We start from the raw sequence: 24,164 nt of genomic DNA, 5'->3' as shown, positions 1-24,164 counted from the left end.
AGAGCAGGGTTCTGCACACTCTCCATGGGTGATGCAGAGCAGGAGCTTGTTTGGGTTAATTAGTGCAAGAAGTCCAGGTATCCTTACCTCTGGAGCAGGATTACAGCTGCGTTTCCACTGGCAGCCCTCAGGTGGCCTCTCCTCCTGAGAGAGGATGGGTTGGAGGGGTGGGCAGGCAGGTGAAAATTTATCCATGGGAAAAGCAAAGCTGTCTGTGCACTAAATGTGCCAGTGGTCTCCAGTGAACAGTAACACACACATGAAAGTTTGCTTGGGCTTGCTCTGAGCTTTGAGATTCCCAGCAAACCCTCAGCACAGCCGCTGCCTCCAACACATCTGGTATTACCAAAAGGAAAATACATAAGACCTATAACCCTTGCCTGCAGTAGCTTAACAATACCTCTGAGTATTGCTTCAAATACATATAATAAGTCTGAACTAATAAAGTAACGAGTTTATGAGCTTTTTAAAGATTTTACTAGATGAACAGGGGACCTAATAACATGATTCAATTTCTTAATATAAACAATGTATTTGCTGTGGCCTCTTAAAATATTCCTAACTTTAACTGCAGAAAATCCAGCGTATGATTTATATTTCTGGCTGCTGGAAGCTCTGGCTTCCATTATCTGTGTATGCCACAAATCCAATTATGTAATATCATTGAGATAAGGCGTGTAATGTTTCACATCTAATTGTTCTAACATGCAAATTTTTTCCAGCTCTGGTGTATGTTGGATTAAGAGGAAGGCAGGGGCTGTGTTTCATGGGTATAGGTTGTGTGGGTGGAACGGGGCTCTTTGCAGGCAGGTGGATGTCTTGACCTGCGTGTGTTTTGTGCACGGTCTCTGAGAAGCTCTGTGGGAACCACAAGGTGATGTTGTCTTTTGGGTGAATAAAGTGTTGGTTAAATGCAACCAGACAGCAGCTCCTTGCCTGAATGGGGAGAACTGTGTATGAATGCAGAATATTTCACTGATCCAAGCATTGGCCCATGCCATGGGCTTTGATTACCCCTGTGCTTCAGTATGGACAGTACAGCTTGTCTACAGTCTCCTTGCCCTCCCCAGGGAGCAGCTGTGAAGTCAGGGTGTGGGCTGGATGTACCCCTGGCAGACAGACTGTGACTGCTGACAGTCCAGGGCACCTGGTGATTCACTGTACAAGATCCAAATTTCACACCCATTTTCTAGGTGGTTTTCATCCAGAGGTAGGAATGAGACCACAGACCTAAGTTCTGGTACATCTTATTAAACAGCAGCTTGTGTGCTTTGCCCTTTAGGTGTTATCATCACTGTCTGAACATCCTTGGGCATGTGTGTGCTCATCCAAGACTGTGTAGACTTAACTTCAGAGCTGGCTGTGTCCTTGTCCCTTCCCATGGTGGGGTCTCATCCAGCCTGCACACCCAGGGCAGGCATGAAGCTGGTCAGGACTGGACAACCCTCAGATCTCCCCTGTTACTTTCTCAGAATGCAACCAAGGAGCATTCCCTGACATGGGAAGAGGATGGCATAGAAAGAAGGAAGTGGATGTTGTCTGGGAGACCCAAATTTTTATCCTTGGGCCCAGAACAGACACTTATATTAACATTTGCCCACATTTGCAGGAGGACAGGCTTTGATGGCCTTACTTGTTGACTGCAGCACAAAGAAACATGGAGATATGTCTAAAAACTAGGGGTTTTTAGTAAGATTTGTGTTGTCCACGGTGGAGCTGGCTGGGGGAATTTAAAGGAATCATTTTAAGCAAAATGTTGGATTTTTTTGGCCCAATGCACTTGAACGTATGAACTTGTCCTACACACTGATTGACAAGTGCAGGCAGAGCTTCTCAGCCTCTGCTCTTGCTTTTGGCCCCTCACACTGTCCCTGCCAGGTTTTGGTGCTGCTGTGGTGTCGGTGACATTGTCCAGATAGTGGTTCTGGTCCTAGTATTTGGCTCTTCTGAGGAAATTTTCCACTAACTATCTTACAGCCACTGGGCATTGTGCTCTGGACATGAATAGGTCCCTTTCAACCTTGTTTGATTCATCATCAGCAAAGCATGAAATTACAGTGGAAATGCTAATAGATTTCCTAACAACTTGGTATCTACTTGGGTGAAACAGTTATTTGTTGACTAATTAGTAAGTTAATTGTTTTATGCTTTATTGAGGTCAGGTTGCTGTTTTAATGTAGAGGGAGGAGGTGTGGGCTCTTCTAAACAAGATGCTGCTTTAATGAGAAGTTACTATCATTGGCTGGGCTAAAGAAGTGTAGGGAAATGGTAATGGTGTCTCCAAAGAAGAGATGTGGAGGCAAAAGGATGAGCTTTGGGAGCTGGGACAAATCCTGCTGGAGTGCTCAGCTTTCCCTGAGACCATTAGCAGAACAGCTCTCAAAGCTAAACTTAAAACCATTCCTGACCAAAAAAAAAAAAGATTTTGCAGAAAGAAAGGAAAGACCTCTCCTTCCTGGAGTTTATGATTGAATGTATAAGTAACCTGGCCTTCTGGGGCATGAAGTCTTTTTCCTGGCTTGATTTATGTAATTTAAAAAAAAAAAAAAGTTTCCTGTTCCACTCCTTAGTAGTTTGTTTTCTCCTTTCTTCCCCCTCCTAACCCTGTGCTTGTGGCCAGGAAAAGTTTCCTGAATTTAGAAACAATCTTAAAAGATAACCAGTGTGTGGATGGAGGCAGTAGCAGATCATTGGGGAAGGCTTCTCCAGAATAGTTAAAACATATTGTTCTGGATACTTTTTCCCTTTCCATGTCCTTCTTGTCCATCCTTCTAATTAGGGCTTTGTTGTCATCCTGTCCTTTCTCAGTTGGAGCAGTCCTGGAGCTGTGATGTGAGTCAGTGGGTTTGTGCCCCTTCTCACACATTCTGATGAGCTTGTCTCCCATGTAGGGAGGGATTTTAGAATGAAGGAGCTCAGAGTTACATTAGATTTTGAGATTAAATTCTTCCCTGTGAAACCCTCGCAGAGGCTGCTCAGAGAAGCTGTGGCTGCCCCATCCCTGGGAGTGTTCAGGACTGAGTTGGAGAGGGACACTGAAGGTGTCCCTGCCCATAGCAGGGGGTGGAATGAGTTGGGCTTTAAGGTCCCTTCCAACCCAAACCATTCTGTGATTCTGTGATTGTTTATAAAGTATTATTCTGTGTTGGGCAGCATCACAGGGAAGACCACAAGAAATACTATTGTTTGCAGACAGCCTGTTTTCTGCTGGTTCTTCCTTCTTCCAGTGCAAATACAGTGTGGAAATACTGCTACCTGTTGATGTATTTGTGTGCTGATAATCTTGTGTGCTGTAAAATCCTGTTTTAAAAATTGCCTTAATGTATCTCCAGCCTGTAGTCTCATCTGTTTTGGCCATACACCTGTAGCAGTTTGGCAGTCCTGAAAGTGCAGTTACAAGTGAGAGGGATGTGCATGTAAACCTGCTCAGTCTGTGCCCAGATTCACCCAGTTTTCCACTCCTCTCCTACTGTAAAATCAAACTGAGAAAGGCAGGATAGCTGCCAGTAAATAAAGCTGGTACCAGCTCATTGCAAAAAACCAACCAAACAACAACAACAAACTAAACAAAATAGGACTCAGACCCAGCAACACACCCCATCTTGGTTGCCTTTGTTTTTTTAGTTGCCTTATTTTTCAGCTGCCTGTGTTTTTTTCTTTTTTTTTTTTTCTCAAATGGGCAGGTAGCTTTTAAGTTTTGGTAGTGGTACTTTTCCTGTGCTGTATCCAATAAACCTCTGCATGGATTACCTGGCAAGAACAATCCCTGGGCAGCTTGGGAAAAGGAGTATTTTTACTGCCTGCATCCAGGCGTGACTCCAGTGTTTCATGCCACCACCTGAGCTAGGATGGGCTTTGAATACAGATCACGCTTCTCCCTATTTTTCCCAGGCTTCTCATTGGGAAAAGGGCCTTTGCTCAGAAGCCACTGGGGAAGTGGGTTATAAAAGTTTTATTGGTGAGGCAGAAAGATGTTTCCACTCTTGCTGTTCCTTGGGAAATAAGAGAAGGAAAGACAGATAATGTTTTGTCTCTTTATTAGATTGGGAAATCATCTATAAAGCAGAGGTATATTTCAAACCAAGCCCCCCATGTCACTTGTTAATGCCAACTCAGCAGTATCCAGCTGGGCAGATGAAGGGTTGGGATGATGTAGGACTTTGAAGGGATCCTGTTTCAGTGGGATGAGAACCCCATAGGAGCCAGATGTCTGGTGGGAAGACCAGAGCCCCCAGCCTGGGTGCCCTGCACTCAGCCCTTGCAGTTCCTTGCAGCCATGCTGCCAAATGCTAATATTCACCTGTGATAATCTGCAGGCTGGAAAAACTCATCCTTGGGGGAAGCTACCTACCTAGTGGGTAGAGTAGAGCTTGTGCATCCTCAGGGGGTGTTGGTAGGACACTGAGGGATAGCAGTGAACCGTAAAACGGCCTTAAAAGTGGCAAGTCCAAGTGAAGCTATGCGGCTTAAAATGTTTTATCATGTCTCATGCCAGGGCTATTAGTCCCCTTCTGTGCTTCTGTCAGGCAGCATGGCAACCAGCAGTGAAGTTTTATCAGATATTAAAACCTGCTTTTGAAATTTCTCCTAGAGCAGAATGCTAAATCAGCCTCTTCATAGTGATATTTTTTTTTTTCCTTCTTCTTGTGCTGTTTCCTGCCTGGCAGCTTTACCTTTACTTCCATTTCTCTCTCTCATTTTCCATCAGCTCTATCTGTAACCATTTTGTGTTTTATTGAGCATGAATGAATAGTGATGCCTTTTAGATGAGTGATATTTTCATCTGAAGATGCTTGTTTAATATAAGTCTCCATTTAGCTGTTACCCCAATGGTGCTTTGTGTTTACCAACAGATTATTTCAACTAGCTTGAATTTGGAAGCAAATTTTGCATAGTGAGGTTTTCTCCCCTTCTCCTACCCCAGCAAAAATTCTGCTTCTCTTCTGGTGGGATATTACAGACCTGGAATGTGCATCAGAGGTAGTGTGAGCTGTGTAAGGGCTGCAGCTTTGCTCCTGGGGCTGAGTGTAACCTACGCTTACCATATGCTACCCTCCCCTTTAGGTAAAATGGGGGGTTTTTCTGCCTCCCTGCAAATGATAGCAGAGACTGTAATCACTCAAGCTGCTGCCATGTGGGTCTCAGTGCATTTGGGAATAAAATTTTCCATCTGTGGGAATAGGTTATGGATCCAAAGTCATTAGAAAGAGTCTGGGTTTACCCTTGGTGCTGTAAGCAGGATCTGAGCTGTCAGTGACAGTGATGGATCCCCAAATACCTGCTTGTTGCAAGGCATCACTGCCACCCCCAGAGGTTCCCTGGGCTGTTCAACAGCAGCTGGACCTGAGGAGGCTGAAATGTGCCTCAGTTGTTAAAAGGTTTGGGTTTTGCTTGGTCTGAGGTTTGTCGCATCAGTTCCCAGGAGGTCTCTGCTGGTTGGACTCACTCTGGGGAAGTATGTGGTGGTTTTTTGGCACTGATGATAAGTGCCATTGCTGCTTGCAGGAACTGGGTTTCCATCAGTTCCATGAAGCTAGTGATGGAGGGAAGAAACCAAATCCTTTCCTGAAGGTTGGCTTTTCTGTTTGCACCCAGATGAAAGGGGCAGATCTTTGTGTGCATTGCTCCAACCAGAGCTGAGTCTCTTCAGAGAGCTCTGACCTGCATCAGACATAGATCCCCATCCAGATGTCCCCAGGGTAACACCTGGGAGCTTTTGGAGGCGTGGAGGCAGTCACGTTAGGTGCAGGGGGCAAGGAGGGATTATGGGTCCCCGTGTACTGAAGATGCCCTCTCCAGCACACATTTCCATGCCTTGAGAGTACTGTGCATCTTTAACCCCCGGTGGTTTGTTCTCTTGATCCTCATGCAACAGCTGGCAAGGGAAGAGACTGGAGCTGAACTCACATCCCTGACAAGGTGCTCAGCCAGCCCTCTCTTGCATCAGCGCTGACTTTCCCCTTGTGATTCAGTGCCAGGTTCTGCATCCTTGTCCAGTACCATAGTGCTTAGGGAATTCAGACATTTGTGGCTACAAATGTTCCTTTGGGACCTGAGTCCTTTGAGGTCCACCCTGCCAAAACCATCGGGGTTGTTCCTAGAGAGAGGCACTGCTGCTGAACCTGGCCCAGGGCACTCACATCGACACCTCCATCCCCTGCTTTGCCTGGACCTCATGCTCAGTAATTTCCCAGCCAGTCTGCTCCATTAGGGCATTACAGGGACATTAGTTAATGAGGCTGGTTCTGCGAGCATGGTCTGAGTTACTTAATCTGGGCTGTCCCTGCTGCTACAGAATTTGCATCTGGCCGGGGTTGTGCATCTCGCAGCCGAGCTGCCAGCACTGGATGAAAAGGGCAGCGCTTCCAGAAACCCTCGCCAACAATTTGTCTTGCAGATGAGCAAGGGTGGCTCGCAGCACCCCGGCCCTGCTGAAGTCACTGCTGGGCCGCCGCTCCCGGGTTCGTGGCACGCTGCAGCTGCCTCGCACCGCTCTCCTCGCCGCCACTCACCAGCCGAATTTCTCGCGAGCGGGCCACGCATCTGCATTAATTTAGATGGCTTAATGTGGGGAGATCATCAGCTTGATTTCCCCTGTGGCTCTGGGAGTCAGCTGGGGCTCCGGGGCCTCCCATTAGCGGCCCAGCCCGGTGCCAGATGGCGGGTGATGGCTTGCGGAGGCTGCGGAGCTGACGTGCCCCATTGTGCGAGAACACAAAAGCGAGCCGGGCTGGATGTTTTTTTCTTACCCTCCTTTCTGCTTTCATTTCCTTCAGTGCTGTCACCCTCACAGCTAATTCCTGCAGCTCTCTTTATTTATTTATTTTGCTTCATGGTGGGGAGGGCTGTGAAGTTGCTGACAGTTTTTTCCATGTGGATGCTCCTGCCTTGCGCCATGCAAGTATCTTAAGGATTTGCTTCTCCTGTCTTTTATTCTCTGCCTGAATATGCATATGGGGTGCACAGTCCCATGTGCATGCACACCCTCATGGAATCCTCTTGGACATTTGGGTCACATAAACAAGTTATTAGGGTATTACAGGGGGTCTCCTGGGGGGCCATTATATGCCATGAGGTTTTGTTAAGATAAGATTTAATCGCCTTCCTGAATATTTCAGGTGTTACAGCAGTTTTTCAGGTCTCTTAACAGTCTGTGCTACAATCACCTGTTTGTTACAGAGTTTTCATCTCTTTTGTTAATACTGGAGAGGCACCTGTTTTGGGCTGCAAGTTTTTTCTGACGAAGATGAACATTTCAGGAGGGAGAGGACTGATACCTCCAGTTTGGTACAGGACATACTAAGCATCCCTGCAAAGGCCCCCTGAAGATCAGGCTTACAGGGCTTTGGCTCTGATTTCCCCAGTGTGCTGCAAACACAGGGGCAAAGCTCAAGTTCAGAGCTCAGAGTCACTACAAATGCCCTCTGCAATCCCTCCTTTCAGGTGCAGCATTTGACCTCTGCCTGCTCCCTAAAACCCACATCACTTTCGCAGTGCTGCTGTTCCTTGGCATTTATCATCACTTCAGCCCACGCAGCTTTCCACATTCATGTGTGCATCTCAAACTTAAGCTTTAATTAAAATGAAATTTCATGCTGACAGAGAGCTTAGGTGGCTAAATGATGTTAACCTTGGCACCTGGATGGGGAATGAGTCTATGAAGCAAATGAGAACAGCAAGTGCATGAGCAGGAACAGGGACAGAGGAATCCCAGGCAATTGCAGGTCTGACTGGTTGTGCCATCTCTGACAGTCTTTGAAGGCAAATGCTGGTATTTAAATTTGAATTGTGTGGCTGCCTGAGTATCCAGCATGTCTTCTAACTCTTCCTCCTTTGGCAGGATCTGCAGTGTCAATGTTGACCTCTTCTCCAGGCTTGGCACCGCGTGCTGAGTTTCTTTTCAATACCTCCCCACATCTTCTGTCCATGGCACTGAATTTTGTTGCCAGGGGTTATTTGGTAGGATGGGTGGAGATAGATGGAGGGTGTAGGGACTTGGTGCATTTCCAGAGGGTTTAGGTGCTGGTAGTCACAGGAGAATCTGTGACTCCTAGTCAGGGAACCACCGTTCAGGGAGTCTGGTGGTCTTCCCCTCCATGACCTTGCCCAAGTGAGTTTCAGGGTGCACAAACACAGAAGCAGGAACATTGGGATAAAATATTTGCAAATTTTACAGTAGGAAATAATACAGGATCTTCCAATCTCTTCTCCTCCCAACAAATCGATAAAGCCCCTCCTTGTAGCCCTGTGAGCTGATAGTTATCCCATCCAGGAGCATCCTGTGGGAATGCTCTTCAAAGGCTTCCTGAGCCCCTGAGCCTCACTGTCCTCTCCTCCTGTTACCCAGGGCTTCTTCTGGTATCCTGTGCTCATAAACAGTACCAAAGGTCCTTGCAAAAAGAGGAGAGGCACCACCTGAGGTGGCTTGTGTTTGTTTAATCAAGGATAAAAAAGCAAAAAAAAATTAGATGCGTCTGAAGTATATATCTGAATGTCTTAGCAAAGTGCTCAAAGCTGAAATTTAGTTTTGCTTGACTGCCCATTTTAAAAATTCCTCACAGAAAGGACTTGGTTACTTCTCTGTGGCAGTAAGAGATGCATATGCAAAGTTCTGTATGTGGTTGTCACACAGTACAGAGGTTGGGTGACAGCAAATCACAGTTGTGGCTGTCCCATGGGCATGGTCAGATTGTTTTTCTACTGTATTGAAACAGTAAACCATCTTCTTACATTGAAATTGTAAAGTAGCTTTGATCAGGAATGTCTCCCAGCGAGCACAGCCCTGCATGGTGTGGCTGTAGGTACGACAAACCAGAGAGCCCTCTGATGACCTCACAGGAAATCAGTGTGTCCCCACTTTCTGTCACTTTGCTTCCTTGACATGATGCTCTGGGATGGTTTAGTGCTGGTGGTGATTTCCCAGGGGGTGTTGTCCCACCAGCCATCGCTGCTCGGCACGTGCCAGAAAGGATGCGCTGATCCAGGAGTGGCACTGCAGGGTGATGGCAGCATTGCCTCCTTGACCCACAGCTTTTGTCCTGCCACCTCTTTTCAATGAGTCCTCAAAGGTAATGAGTTTAATATGGTAAACTGGACCCAGGGTGAGATGTCACAGTGGGTTTAGGAGATAAGCCTCCCTGCTTCTTATCAACAAGAAACCAGTCCTCCCTGGAGACCTGTGTTTTCTGGAATGCATCACTGCTCCTTGGGTTCAGTGATGGTCTGATGATAGCGAGGAAGATAAAGATGGTGAGATTGGTGGTTTGTAACTCTGCTATCACTTCCTTCCTCTGTGTCACCATCTTCTACATCCTTCTTACCTTTAATCATTCTCCTGTATCCTTACTTGTGTTTGTCTGCCAGGATGGTGATGTGTCCTCCAGTCTTTAGTATTTAGGACTGGACTGATCCAGTATTTAGGATGCTGTGGGGTACACAGGGAGGAGAAAGGGTTCACTGTGGGGGCAGAGGTGCTTTGGGATATAGTGGCTTCTTCACATCGACCTGGCATGAAATGGAAGCTGTTACCTTGTCGTAGGAGTAAGTGTCTGGAGGGACTCTGGCTCACAGAGTGTGATCTGTGTTACCATCCCCATACTGCATCATAAAATCATTGAATCCTAGACTGGCTTGGGTTGGAAGGGACCTTTAAAGATCATCTACTTCCAATCCTCTGCCATGTGCAGGGACACCTTCCACCACACCGGATTGTTTCAAGCCCTGTCCAACCTGGCCATGAACACTTCCAGGGATGGGGCATTCACACCTTCTCCAGGGCCAGGGTCTCCCCACCCTCAGAAGAAACAATTTATTCCTATGTCCTCGTATGTGCACATGTATACACACTACTGTGTCTACTTTGACAAGCAATGCTGGGTACAGCCCCAAGTGCACCCATCCCAGCAGAGGCGCAGGAAAGGAGTTAACACTTGCTGGCTCGTGCACAGAAATACAATCCCCATCTCCTCTGAGCTCCCAGAGAGAAATCGGTGAAAACATCAAACCGCACGTCCTGTACTGTGGGGCCGATACGCCGGAGCTATGAACTTTCTCTTTGAGGTGGTAATGGTTTGGCTGGCAGCCAGGAGCGGCAGCCGTGAACGGAAAGGGGGACTTCCAGAGATAAGCTATTTTCAGCCAACGGGGCTTCTCGCCGCGAAATAAATAGAAAAAAGGACGAGCTCTACGTCTGCGGTCATGTGTCCTGCTTTCGTGGATTTGGCCTATTTTCTGAAGAATGGCTGTAATTCAGCTTGAATTTCCCCTGGATTGCTGCCAGCAAAATAGGAAGCTGTTGCTATTGCCAAGGAGCGAACAGGAATTTATGTAGTAACTCAGCCACAGGGATGAGATGACAGCTAACGGCTTAGCTGCTGCTAGGAGGAAAAGCACACCTGGGAGGAACCTGGTTTTTCTCAGGATCACACCAGTTCAGTCCTTTCTACATCTTTGACATTATCCCCTTCAATTTGGACTGGGCAACGTTGAAGCACAATATCTGTGCTCAATACCAAGGGATGGGAGCAGAACAGCTTTCAGCATTTAGAAAAATCACATGTGTTTGAGTGAAACTCAGAGTTAAAATGAACAGAAAGGAGCTTTAGAGGATCTCTTTGCAATGCTAACCCTGTGCCCCTCTTGCTCTGGCTCAGTGCTGTGATCCTGTGGTCTCTCCTCTCCCTGTGCACAGGGGATGCTGAGTATTTCCCTTGCTGTGATGTGAGGCAGCTCCTCTGTGGGAATCCAGCCTTTTGTGATTATTTTTCTCTTTAAATAACTTCTTTAGTTATCATGTGCACCATTCCCACTTCTGTTTCATTCCTTAATAAAGAAGGAGAGTAGTTTATCATGCTTGGGGGAGTATGGACGTGGTGAAAGACATACTGTTCTGAAGGATTTAAAGTTAATTTCCGTCGGACAGAGAGACTGTTGTTTGGGGTACTTCCACAGCCGCCTTTCCCCCCTGCTCTGGCTGCCTTGGGTCCACAGGGAGTCTTTGCCTTGTGTCTTTGGGCAGCTCTTCCCCCTGCCTGGACCCCGTGTGCTGGGAAGTTTACAAGTCTGTAATTCTTTAGAGGCTGAGGGATACAGCTGGGACCCAAGCCTGCTGTGATGGGACATGGCAGAGAGGTGCCTCTGGGTGCCACAGAGCCCATCACCTCTGACTGCTCACTCCATCATGAAAGCCAGAGTCTCCATGCTGTGCTTGGGTTTTTGCCAAGACGCACTGCCACCACTTACACCACCAGATTAGGGAAGGAGATCATCTTAGAGGCAGTTTCACCTCTTCCAGGCACTCCCCAGCAGCTGCCCAAGGGGATATCTCAATTTGTGCAGCAGGCAGAATGAGCTGTAGCTCAGTTTTCCATGGGCTTGGCCATCCCAGCCGAGCAGGAGCAGCGTGATGCCCATGGGTCAGCAGCACTGAGCACTCCGTGAGCTCGCTTGCCCAGGCAAAGCTCCCACCTCGGCCGGGCTGACCCTGCTGCAGCAGGAGGGGAAATGAAGAGCGGATTGCCAGCACTGGTGCTGTTTGCTGTTGGCCCGATAAAAATGGCACCTTGCCCAAGTCTTCTATAAATCACAGGTTCCATTTGGAAAGGAGTTTTCTGTGGTAATTAATGAGCCAGTATAAAGACATTAAATGGAGAACGTGTAGTGATAGAAAGGCTTGTCATTCACTGAGCCATCTTCCCCCATGTGAATAACCATGGGGGAACAAAGGCCAAACTCCTTATAGACTGAAGTGCACTATCTCTGATAGCTGGGAATGAAGTAATTCTCTGAAAATAACAAAGGCGCAGTGAAATACATTAGTAAACTAATTACAAGAGAGCTGGTAAAAACAGATGCTGAAAATTTAAAGCTATTACTGGAATGATTGCTGGCAGAAAAATGGGGGCTGACAACAAAAAATTAAAAAATGCATCTCATTTAAAATTCATTAGCCTGTAAATCAGGACAGCTCCCTGTCTGAAAGCAAGGCTGATGGCATTTCCGTGGGCAGTCGTGATGAAAAGCTTCCTTGCCTTCACCTTTACAGATTCCACCAGTGCCTCCAGAGATGCCGAAACAAAGTGTGCGCTTGTTGGCGAGCACAAAAAAGCAGGGAAGCTGCTGACTTTATTCAGAGAGGTCTGAGCAGGGATGTTTCTACCCAGAGGTGTTGTGAGGGCTGCTGAGGATAACACCTCGTGCTTGTTTGGATCGCTGCCTCTCCAAGCTGATGAAAAGCAGGATTGCTCGTCCATCCGCGCTCGATACTGGAAGGAGTTGGCTGCAAACAAAGTGGTCCAGGGCCAAAACCAGCTGTGTGGGAGCTTCCTCTTTTACTATCTCCATCAATATTTGGGAGAGGGATGGAAAACATCAGTATTGTGCAACAAATCAAAATGGTAACTATGTAATTTGTCTTAATTGTGTGTGTCGGAATAGGAAAAACACGAGGAGCTCTGGATGGGAATCTGGCAGGAGAGACCTGCCTGCTGGCAGCGTACTGCACGCTTTTCTCTGCCTTTGCTGAGCCAGCCTTTCCCAGAGGCTTGTGGACAGCTTGCCCTTCATTTTCTCATTACTTCAGGGGTCTGCAGGGGCACTTGAGTGGGATAAATCATTGCTGTTTTGCAAAGAGGAAATACGTGCTTCAGAGGGAAGTCCTGGAGAAGCCATTGCTGTGAATGCAACAGGAGAGGACATCTTCTGATGTTAGAGGGGAGCCCTGCTTTGGGGTGGGGGAGACTCGTGTGATGCTAGGGTTTCTTGAGAAGTCACCCCACAAAAACCCTCTGTGCTGAGTTGTATCTCTGGGCAGGTGTCACAGCAACCAGTGTTGCCTTGCTGACATCACCCTTGGTGCTGGAGCCCTGTGCAGTTGACAGATAACCCCTTCCTGTGCTGCAGAATCATCAGCCCCATGTGCAGTCCGCCCAGGCAAATTAAGAGTTGTTTATGACATTTAATACTCGCCCTTCCCTCCAGCAGCAGGGCAGCAGGACCACAGGTTTGACTTCACAAATGGTCGCCTCAGGATACAGTAAATGCTGTCATGAGCCGGAGAGCAATTTCATATTGAAAAATTACTGCAATAGAGCTTCCTGATAAAGGTCTCTCCCAGCAATGCCTCCCTCTTCACCAGAAACTTCTTCTCTCCCTGAAACCAATTTGAGAGCACTAAAGGGGCTGTTTATTAGTCCATCCCCCTGCAAAACAAGAGGGTGCTGGAAGATGAATAACCACCCTGGGCTGTCTGCTGTGCTGCTTGGCGTAGCAGGTAACATGATGGGATGTTGCCACGTGCTCTGAGCATGGAGGAAAGTGAGAAATTTGTTCCATGGGATTGCCAAGGTGCATCTTTGAAAGTGTTTTGTTTGGAGCAGCATTGCCTCATGGGTAGAGTGTGCTATTAGTACTCAAGGGAGGGATGATGTTGGATTTTGCTTGTGACCATGGGTGACACTTTGTACCTGTCCCTAAAAAAACCAGTAACTTTATGGGAAAGGTGTGAGGGTGCTCAGACAGCCCTGGTTGCTTGCTGCACTTCAGAGGGTGTTTGCACAGAGACTCCCTGCTCTCGCTTCCAGGCTGGGATGATTTCTGGCTGCATCCACCTTATAGTAGGTCTTGGGTCTCAGCAGGCAGCATTTGGGCAATGCTGCTACACACAAGGGAGAGCAGGCAAAGACCAGGTGGTGCTCTCAAGGGTTTCCTCAGGCATTGGCAGCTCCCCGGGTGCTCTCTGCTCCCTTAAGTTAAGACAAACAGGGGTGGTGGGCTGTTGAATATTGGGGATGCTCCCTCACATGCTGTACTGGGACAGTGTGGGGACAGTCTCGCTTCAGAGGTGCAGCATTATGTGAGTTTTATAGAAATTTTGAGATACTGTAGTATAAAACAGTACTTGGGCCATAGGGCCCCTGTTCATTTCCATATGTGGTACAGTGGCTGCATTTATCCAGTCAAAAATCTTTCGTGCTCACAGGGGAGTACTCCTACATCAACAACTGATGGTGGTATAGTTAATTTTCCAATACGTGAGCTATAATAAATACTGTGAGTATACTAAATGTTCTCTAAGACTGGAATATGGGTTTGGAGACCCCTGTGATTGTGCAGGAGAGGCTGGGTGTCCTAGGGATGAGCAGCACATTCAGTCAAGCCCCAGGAAGAGCAGTGGAGCTGCAGTACAGGCATTCAAAGGGTTTCCAGGTGCCATCCTACAGGGACCTTTTCAGAAAGAACCCATCATCCTCCTCACAGCCTGTCCTTCACTCTTGCAGGGCAGGTAGAGCAACCAGGGGCTCCTGAGGATGTTCCCTCTGACCCCTGCTCTGCATGCAGTGAGGATGTGTTCATTACTTTCACGGGATATTTATCATTCCTATGTGGAATCAGCCCCTACAGGGCTCTGTGCTTTTTTCTGCTTCTGAAAGCAGTAAACCCAACAATAAATCATGGGTCAGTAGCGTCCATCAGGGCTGTTCATTGCGATGCAGCAGGGAGGTGACCTCAGCTGGATTTGGCTCACAGTCATTTCATGTGTTATGCAAAAAGTTGAGAAGGCGCAGTTCCAAACCAGACAAAAATTTGCCTCCAGGTTGCCTTGAGTCATGAGGTAGTAGATTTTCCCCCTACTCCTCTTGTGAAATATCTGTTGCATATTCCCTCCCATGGGCAGCTGCTGTGTCCCACCGTGAGGCATTATCTCTGTTGTCTCCCTTTCATCCCTGTCCCAGGAGCCTGGGACAGGAGAAAAAAAAGCAGGCCTAGTAGAGACTTTGTTCCTCAACCAGAGAAATCTGTATGATTTGCTGTCTTCTCAGCCTATTTTAAATTCTTCCAGTCAGCTTTGATTGTGGTTGAAAACAAGAGCCATGAGGATGCAAAATGCAGAGAGAACAGTCTGGACCATCCTCCATGCGTGCTCTGAGCCATCCTGTTAGCTCCAGGGGAAGAAAACATCCGCCAAAGCAAAAGAGGAATAAACACTTGTTGGCAGATATTCCAAATAAAATGTGTTCAGGGCTGACCATTTCCCTGTACCTCTGCATAGACCGAGGTGGGTAATCCTCCTTCTTTTATCTCACCAGATATTTTGGTTCCTCTTAAATGAACTATGTTCCTCTAACATGTCCTCCTTGCTTCAAACTCTCCTGAGTCTTGCAGCCCATATTCTTTTGAGATCTGAGGCTCAGCATGGACAGTAGAGATTTGGGATTTTCCCCGCTATGATTAGTGGACAGGAGCAGAGAGGATTTTCCTCAGTGATGGGAGAGGCACGGCTGCTCTTTAATATTTCCCTCCCTTTCCAAAGCTGAGAGAAAGGCGATTTTTCTTCCCTTTAGATGTGAGCGAAGGGCCCCGCTCCTGCTACTCCTGGAGAATTAAATAGATAAATGGGCGGCGCTGTTGTTCACGCTTCACTATGCACAAAGCAACTTGCATTCAAAATTGGGCTCATGGCAGTTCAGCAACAACCTCGCACAATAGCATCATTAGACACGCAGGGCCGGCTCACAGGCACAGAGGCTGCTCTGCAGCTGGAGTAGCCACCGGGCTGGCCTGCCATGGGTTTGTTTTTTAGCTTTATAAAAATGCATCTTTAAAAAAAAAACATATAGAAAGAAGATACAGTGTCTTTTTCTTAAAGGCTTGGGCAGGCACTGCTGTTTGAAGGTGGGGGAAGAGAGGATGGGATTTGTGATGTCCACACGCCCCCCGTCTTTTGTGCCAGCTCCTTCTCATTGGCAAATCCTCCATTTCCAGAGTGTGGAGAGGACAAGTAAGGGACCTGAGTCTGCAGAGCCTTTGACTTCTGCAGACTGACTGACTGACTGCTTTGAGAATCTTCCCTGGCAGGTTGCTGACTTAGTGGTGAACGTCTCATAAGCCAAGAGGGAATTGAAAATTTAATCCCTCTGCTTGCCTTGGCACTGGTAGCTTTCAGGAAAAGGAGTTGGGTGCTGCATGAATCTTGTAGATATTGAAAGTTGGTTCTGCTGGAGCTCTCAGCCTGATTTGAGAGTGGTTCAGGTTTGGCATTAATTGGCATGGTGTTCATTGTGTTTTAAAAACAACCCTGGCTTCTGCTGACCTAAAGAGGAATTCAATTTTATTAGTAAGTAGAGAAATTCAGTATAAAAATCAGCAGCTCACTGTCATTGGAACAGAGCCGGTCTTGGAAGGGATCAGCTTGCCCATGGCTTGTTCTCTGCCCTGGGCAAATAATTTGCCTCCCAGATTTCACCTTCGTCAGTTGTAACTGAGGTAATGAAGTCCTCCCTCCTCGCTAGGAGCATCTGTAAGTCCAGGTACTGGGGGACATCCCCGTAAAACTCTTGTTCCTCAGTGTTAGCTGTGAGGCATTTTAACCACATGCCTCCATTGGAAAAGGTCTGAATTTAACAGGTTGGTGGCAGAAATGTGGAGGGAAGGATCTTCACTTGTGGGCTGCTATTTGTGGACTGCATGGCATGCATAGTGGTGTGGGTGCTCACTCCTCCCCAGCATCGTCTTGTGTCAGAGCCAGCTTGGGTCTCTGTTTCCCTGTAAGTAACTGGAAATCAAGAGGCAATTTGATTGCAGAACTAGCTGGCCTTCCCGAATGCTCTCCTAACACCATGTTTGGCACTGAACCTTTCAAGTCTTCCTCCTCTCCTTGTGCCTGTAAAATGTTTGTGTTTTAATGACTTTAAAGGCCTGGGATTTGCTTTGACATACCAAGTTAGTGTTTTCTTTTTCTGTATCAAATCTAGGTCAATCTCTGGCTTAGCACTAATGCTGCACTGAGCAAAAAGGATTGGCCACTAATGGTTTCAATTTAGTTTTTTATGGAGTAGAGAAAATTTCACTCGATAGCTATTTTCATTTTTATTCCATTGGCCTTTCCACCAGGCCTGTTGGGATGGAGAAAGTGTTTGTGATTTGATTAGTGGAGACCCCAGAATGAATCCTCCATGAATATGGATGAGGATAAGAGTTGCTGCTCACCTGTGTCCATAGGACATGCCTTCAGGGACTGCATCCCAGTGGGGGTTAAGTGGTGGGCAATCCCAAGCATCAGGGTTTCTTTATGGAAGTGTCTTGCCTGTGATTCAGCATCATCCTAGCTGAGGTCCTTGGTTATATAACACAGGTGAGGGAGAGAAACTCCTCTGCTCTGTGTGTCCATGTGCCTGTAGACAGTCAATATTCAATCTGAATCTAGCTTGGGCCAGCATCTTTTGGAGGAGGCTCTTCCATGCCTGCAGTGTCAATGGGCTGCCAGGACCATTCCCTGTCTCCTGTGAGCCCTAATTTTGTCTTTCCCTGCCTTGTGGCAGTTGCTGTGCACCACAGCCAAAATCCAGATGAGATGATAACAGAAGCACTGAAACATCACAGCTTGGAGCATTAATGTGGAGCAATGAGTGTGCATGTGATTTATGTTATTTTTATGGCTTGATGACACAATGAGATGGCAGAGGGAAGTTTAATGGGAACAGGGTGGCACTCACTCCTCCTGATGATGGTAAAAAAGGCCTGGGGCAGCACCAGCCCCTCCATTGGCACATGGATGCTGCATTGCTGGATGGCAGAGACCACTGGCAGTTAGATTAGTGAGTGCCTCCCCTCTTAGGAGCTCGCGGGTGAATATTGTGATTGCATGTATTTATTTTTAAAATTATTATGGCCATTAGCATAGAAATGAGCTACAGCTCCCTGGCTGCTGGCCAACCCCACCCGGGCTGACGTGCAGCTCTTCTCCTTGGCAGCTGGAACAAAAGCACCCGGCTGGTAACAGGGTCCTGCTGCTTGCCATGGGAAGACAAGTGACAAACAGGAGCAAGCACTCTGCTGCATCAGTTTGTTACAGTCAGTTGGGACGTATATGAAAACCTCACATGGGTCAGCAGAGATTTATCCCCTCCATGCAATGCCCTGTGAAGCAGTTGGGCTCCTGTCCCTGTCCTCTCCTTTTCCCTGGTGATTTATTCCCAGGCTGAAAACCCAGTAATCACTCACATTGAAGTTTTGTTGCTGTTTTACAGGAGATGCTCCTAAAGTCTTTTGTCTCTGCAACTGTAAATAAACTCGTAAACCTGTTTTAAAAATAGCATTTTGTAGCTCAGTGCATGAATTTTTAATGCATCTTCTGCAAACCAGCTGGTCTTGGCAAGGGTCATAGTGTTTCCTAGGCATTTAACATAAAACTGTGCTTCAAAGCCACATTATAGTGTCGTTGAAGAGTAATATTTTACTTAACATCCTCATAACTGAATTATTTATAACTTTCCATGTTTTATTCATGATAAATATTAATACTGGTGTCTTTAAGAGTAGAGGTTATTGCTGCAGTTTTACCTATAAGAGGTGATATTATTGAAATAAAGGAATGGCGATGAATTCTGTAGCCAGCAGAGCAGAGTCTGTGCTGGGGCTGTTCTCATTCACACCTCCCTCTTTTATCAACCCTGTCAGCCACCAAAAAACCTCACTGCTGAGCATCTGCACATTTGAAAGGAATTTTCCTGTAGGCATCTGAACCCCTGCTTTTAAAAAAAAAAATTCTTAGAGAGCTTTGTGTCATTCTCAGTAGTTCTTGGATTCCTTCCTTGGTGAGGGTCTATAAGCTTTGGCTTTGCAAAAACACTCACCCTGGTCTGGGTCTCCAGCCTTGAAATGATCTGCAGGCTCCCGTGGATCCCCAAGGGATCCAGCTCTCCTGCTGCAGGCACCCATGGATCCCCCATCTTTTGAAGCATCCCTTGCCCTTGGAAGGGCCATCACCTGGTGTGGGAGACTTCCTAGCAGCCTTTGGGCTGCTTTCCATGTCTGAATGCTCTGGCCATGATTAGTCTCATTTCAAGGCTAAATCTATATGAATTGGGTAAATTGCCATTGCACCATTGGGCTCCATCCTATACCAGAGAGGATAATTGCATTGGCTTTTATCTTGTGAAAGAGAAATACAATTTTCTGTGATCTTTCACCTTGTGCCGGTGTGTCCCCATCTGGCTGGAACATTGTGCATCCACTCTCTGGTCCGGCTCCTGACGTGGGGCTAGCTACCCATCCCACCCTCATACCTACAAAACCTTCCCAATCCTACAACTGTGTGGGGCTGGGGCTTTGCTCCGTGCTACTCCATCAGCTTAACAAATCTGCCATCAGCGGGTTGAGAGCGGTGGTTGAGGGAGCAGCGCAGGTTAATGCAACACATATTTAATGTATGATTGCTAATGGCCATCTCCCATCTGCCTGAGCCCAACTGCAGTTTGCAGATGAATGATTAAGCTGCCCTGACACATAGGCAGCTTGTTCCTTAGCAGACCCACAGTCATTGCACTTGATGCATGTAAAAGGGGACGAGGTTTTCTTGCTGGGGAGAGGGATGTCATCAGGCTGGGGCAGCGGAGCAGGGGGTTCTCTTGGAGTTTGTTTTGTATGGTAATGTGAGAGACCTTCCTGTGGATGCAGCACTTTAAATGAATCATGAGCTCAATAACCACTGGGATGTTTATTAGCTTTGAATATGTTTATTGCAGAGTCAACAGGCAGCACCTTCCAATTAATTAATAGTAATAATTACGGTATTATTTATGTAGCTCTAGCAGCGTGCCAGTGTTTCCGCATGGTGGTTACAGCTGTGGCTTGCTGGAACAGGCTGGTCTGTATTCACCCTGCGTGGGCATGCTGGGGTTCATCATTTGCTGTTGGGTGGTCCCAGCCCCAAAAGCCTCGCTTTCCTGAGCTCTTGGCAACTGTTCTTTCTTCTGGCTGAATCCTTTTGCTCCCCAACCTGGGGATATGGCTGTTCCTGCTGCAGTGCTGGAAGGCAGAGTATGCAATGAGCAGGAGCACCTGCAAACAGAGGTGGAAGTCAAGGGCTGTATGTTTCACTAGGGTATTTTGGCATTCTTCTGCTTGAGGTATTTAAATAACATGAGTTTAGGAGTCAAGCTGTACGTATCAGAAGGATATTTACAACAGGTAAGGCATTGATGGCAACAGAAAGAATCCAGCTGTCTTTTGATGTGGACTAGGATCCAAAGACTGCTCAAGCTATTGAGAATGACCTCTGATAAGTGCCAGTGCAGTGTCTGTGTTTCTTGCTGCCCTGGCAGACCTTGCTGAGGACCACGAGGGCCTTGGAACAAAGTCGTCTGTTCTGGTTGAGCCAATCAGTTCAATGTGCAGAAGCATGTGGGATACCAAGAGCTTCCCACTAGTCTTATTCTTCCATGCAGAATTAGGTTAGGCTGCAAGCAAGCTGGCCTTCTGCTCTTACATTACTTTACAGTCTTATTTGCATTCTGTGGGAAATGAGGCCATGTTTCTAGGTCATGTGAAGCTGCTGACATCTTCCAGTTGTTGGATCTTTCTTCACATGCGAATAATTTTGTCTTTCTTTTTGTCTTCCAGCAATGTCTGACTTCCACATCCACCCTCAGAATGCAGTGGTGGAGGAAGGTGGTGTAGCGAGATTCCAGTGCCAGATCCATGGATTGCCTGAGCCAGTCATCCTATGGCATAAGAACAGCATGCCAGTCAACACAGACAATGAAAGGTAGGACATGTCCAAGCCTTGTGCTTCTGACCTTTCTCCAGGTGGGAAAAGATGGCCAGAATTTCTGTTGCTTTCACAGTTGTGCTTGGACACAATTAACCTGGGCTAAGGGTCTTGGCCAGTGTTTCCACCATGAAAGACTCTTCTGTTTAGTGTGTTATGGCTTTTCTGGCTTGGTTCTTCTTTTGACCAAACACTTTGTGGGACTACTGGCATTTCCCAGGAGAGGTAGATAAAGCTATTAGCTGATGTTGAAGAGCTTGCACTGACTGTCTCTGATCAACCCTGCTCCAGGTTTATTTTCCAGCATGGAGACCTGCCCAGCAAGCCTCAAAGAGCTGGGAAGCTTTGGCATCCTTCATCCCTCCGTGGCTCCATTTTGTGTAACTCTTTCTGAGACAGGTCCATGATTTAGGAGCTTGCATACGGGTCCTGGACTCTTGCATGTGCTGAATTACCCTGTGGCTGCTATTCCCAGGTGGACTCCCTCATGTGTCACGACTGGGGAGCTCTGCAGAGTGCTTCCCACAGCACCCTGAGCTGCCATTTCCCAAACAACCTCCTAAAGAGAAACTCCAGCTGCCTCCCTTTCCAGCCGAGACCTGGAGCGGCACGTCGCTGCTTCCTGTGTTTGACAGGCTGCTCCCTTCGCGTCGGAAACATCCCTCATCACGGTTTGATCCTCGCGCGGCGCGGGACAGGTGGCAGGAAACGCGTGCCTGGTGCTGGCAGCCCCAGCTGCAGCTCAGGAGCTGCACAACCAGCGGTGGGAGACAATCGCTCACAGCACACCTCGAGCATGGATTGACGTCCCTGCCTTGGGAATAGGCGAAACCAGGAAGCTGTAAATATTTTCCTGAGAGCCCTTATTCTTAAAAATGTCAGTTCTGTGGTTGGGTTCTTTGGAGGCAGGAGAAAACATGAGGGCTGGAACAATGCCTGACCTTCTCAGAGTGGCAGTGAACTTACAGTAGAAGGACCCAAGAGGCTCAAATCTGCTGTAGAAAACTGCAACTGTCAGGTTTTATTTTTCCTTGCATTTTTCAGCTGAGCTTTTTTTAGCCCAGCGCAGCGTTGATTTGTTAAAGTTGATCTCCTCTGAAGGCTTCTTACTCATACAGGTGCTGAACTGGGGACATGGTAGAGCAGAGCCACTGATCTGAGGTGGCATCAGCAGAAGTAAGGGGTGGAGAACTGTGCTGGATGCCTTTGTGGCATCCCAGTGAGATGCTGCAGGACCGGTGAAGTTCCTCTGGAGTCCTTCATGTGTCATTGATCCTTTCCATTGAGCCCAGGGACACAATTGTGGAGATGGTCAGAAATGTGGCAGAGATTTAAATGTGACCAGGACTTCTTTTCTCCAAGACTGGGGAACCCCAGGGCTGAGGAGCTCCAAGAATGAGGAGCTTCAAGAGTGAGAAGCCGAGACTTTTCTCCAACCCAGAAAGGTCCAAGCTGGGCTTGTTCCTGCTGCTTCTCCTCTGGGGGAAGGGAGTTTGCCCAAGCCCTGAAGGGTATGGCCTAGGAACAGTTTCCCTACATTCATGTCCTGATTTTGAAGAGATTTGGCTTTTTGTAGAAGTAAAGTTACTGGGGAAGTTTTTTATTGTCAGCTCAGTAGATTAATCTCTGACACCAGAGCCTGGGTGATGAGAGTTGCTTCTCTAACTGAATTGGATTTCTGCATTAATCACGCTTGGTGCATTTCTGTGTATAAAGTGTATATAAATTTGTATGCCGAGTCTTGCACTTGGAGGCTTTGAAGGCAGAATAATAGCTTTGGAATTGAATCTTCTAATGCTGTGGGCAGATTGTTAACAAAAATGAAGGCTTCTTGTAGTATAATTCATCCAAAACAACGGGCATTTTAAAGTCCCAGAGAGATTGCAATCAACTTGGGGCCGTGTAAAACTGATTGCTGTCATGCTGCCACCGACACAGAGCCGCACGTTTGGAACCCGGCGCAGGGAGCAGGTTATAGGCACTTAACCATATGCTGATATGGAGAAAGATACTCTTCATCTTCCGGACGGAAATGGATTATTAACTCATCACAGTGTAATGACTTACTACCAGCCAATTTAAACAAGTGGTTGCCAAGCAACCTGTAATGTATGTGTACATATATGTGTGTATGCACGCATGATTTAAATGTGCCTGTCTTTTAAAGATACAAAATATTTATTGGTGTTTACATTTGCCTGCTCAATATTTATTTTAAACATATATTTTCATGCATCTGAGGTTTTAAGGTCATATGGGTTTGAGTCCTGGACCTGGAATGGGGAGTGTGGAGCGCAGGTTTCTGATGGCTGTGCATGGTCATTGTGCTTCAGCTGATAAGTGATAATTCCCATGTCATGATAATTCCAATGTCAGCTGTCTTCACATGCAAATGCACTGCCAGAGCTTTTCCACAGGTTAAATAGAAAGCATCTATTTTGTAGCCTTCCAACAAAAATCATTTCTCAAGGATGCATCAGGAGATAAATTATTTTCTTTTACCACCCTGTAAAAGACGACCAGAAGCTCAGGTCTCCAAAACAAGTAAAAACCGATGCAGCAGCAGGTGTGGGCTCAGCCTAAAGGGCTGTTGACATCTTGGTGGTATTGGCACCTCTGCACTGAGATGCAGGGAGCCAGCCTGCCTCTCCTGGGTGGGTGTGCAGGCTGCTGTCACATCGTGTCCTGCTTTGCAAGCTTTTGATTCTGTTTTCTCCTCCCACAGGTACACGCTGCTTCCCAAGGGGGTTCTCCAGATAACGGGACTAAGGGCAGAGGACAGTGGGATATTTCACTGCGTTGCCACCAATATTGCTAACGTGAAGTTCAGCCGGGAGGCCCGACTCACCGTGTCAGGTTAGTGCCAGCTACGCTGTCCTGCCTGCCTTCCTGCCTTCCTCCCACTGCTGTTCTGGACCAGGACAGTTTAAGAGAGCTTCAGGCTAACACACTGAGAGGCATTCCTCTGTCCAGCCATAACACCTCCCTTGTTCTGCATTGTTATTTGTTAAAATCCCCTCTGGTGCAGGACATCCCAGATTCCCTGTGGAAATGGAGATTGCATCTTTGGAGATAACAGACAAGGGAAGTCTGCTCAGGGATGGCTGAGTGGGTGTTTCTGAGTTTTCTTACACGCAGCCAAAGGTCTTTCCCCTGAGCTGTGATCCTCCTGCCCATCATATACATGTAATTGCTGCTACCCAGGACCTAGAGAGTTTCCAGCATACAGACATCTTCCAGCTTCCCATCACCCTCCAAATCACTGCCTGGCCAGTTGTTCTGGAGCAGAGACTTAACACCTGTACCAAGTGTCAGATTAGCCTCTGCTGACTGTAAAGAAGCAGCACGTGTGAAATAGGGTGAAACCAAGGGAAGAGTGATGCTGTGTATATCAACTCTGATGGGGAATGAAAGCAGGTTAACTGGTTCTGAAAGACCAGCTTTGGGTGCCTGTTACTTATCTGTTAGCTTGATCTATGCAAACAGTAGCCACATGGAGAGAAGAAAAGAACAGTAAATTATCTATGTGGTGAAGTTCTTTGTGTCAGTTTACTGGCCTGAGCTATTATTTCTTGCAGGGCAGAAAGCTCCAGTTTTTCTCATCTGACCATCCCTC

General features: G+C 47.2%; 1 protein-coding gene across 2 annotated transcripts in view; it reads left to right on the top strand.

Annotated features, from left to right (window-relative positions):
* IGDCC3 (immunoglobulin superfamily DCC subclass member 3) overlaps positions 1-24,164 on the top strand; it is a 95,808-nt gene that overhangs the window by 36,533 nt on the left and 35,111 nt on the right. For both annotated transcript variants that reach the window (XM_015638868.2, XM_033517006.1), the window contains exons 3-4: positions 20,401-20,545; positions 23,274-23,404. In XM_015638868.2, the coding sequence (XP_015494354.1) occupies positions 20,401-20,545; positions 23,274-23,404 (276 nt within the window). The remainder of the gene's footprint in view (positions 1-20,400; positions 20,546-23,273; positions 23,405-24,164) is intronic.

This window comes from Parus major, chromosome 10 (assembly GCF_001522545.3).
Source record: "Parus major isolate Abel chromosome 10, Parus_major1.1, whole genome shotgun sequence".
Lineage (NCBI taxonomy): Eukaryota > Metazoa > Chordata > Aves > Passeriformes > Paridae > Parus > Parus major.
This window is presented reverse-complemented; position numbering and strand designations above follow the sequence as displayed.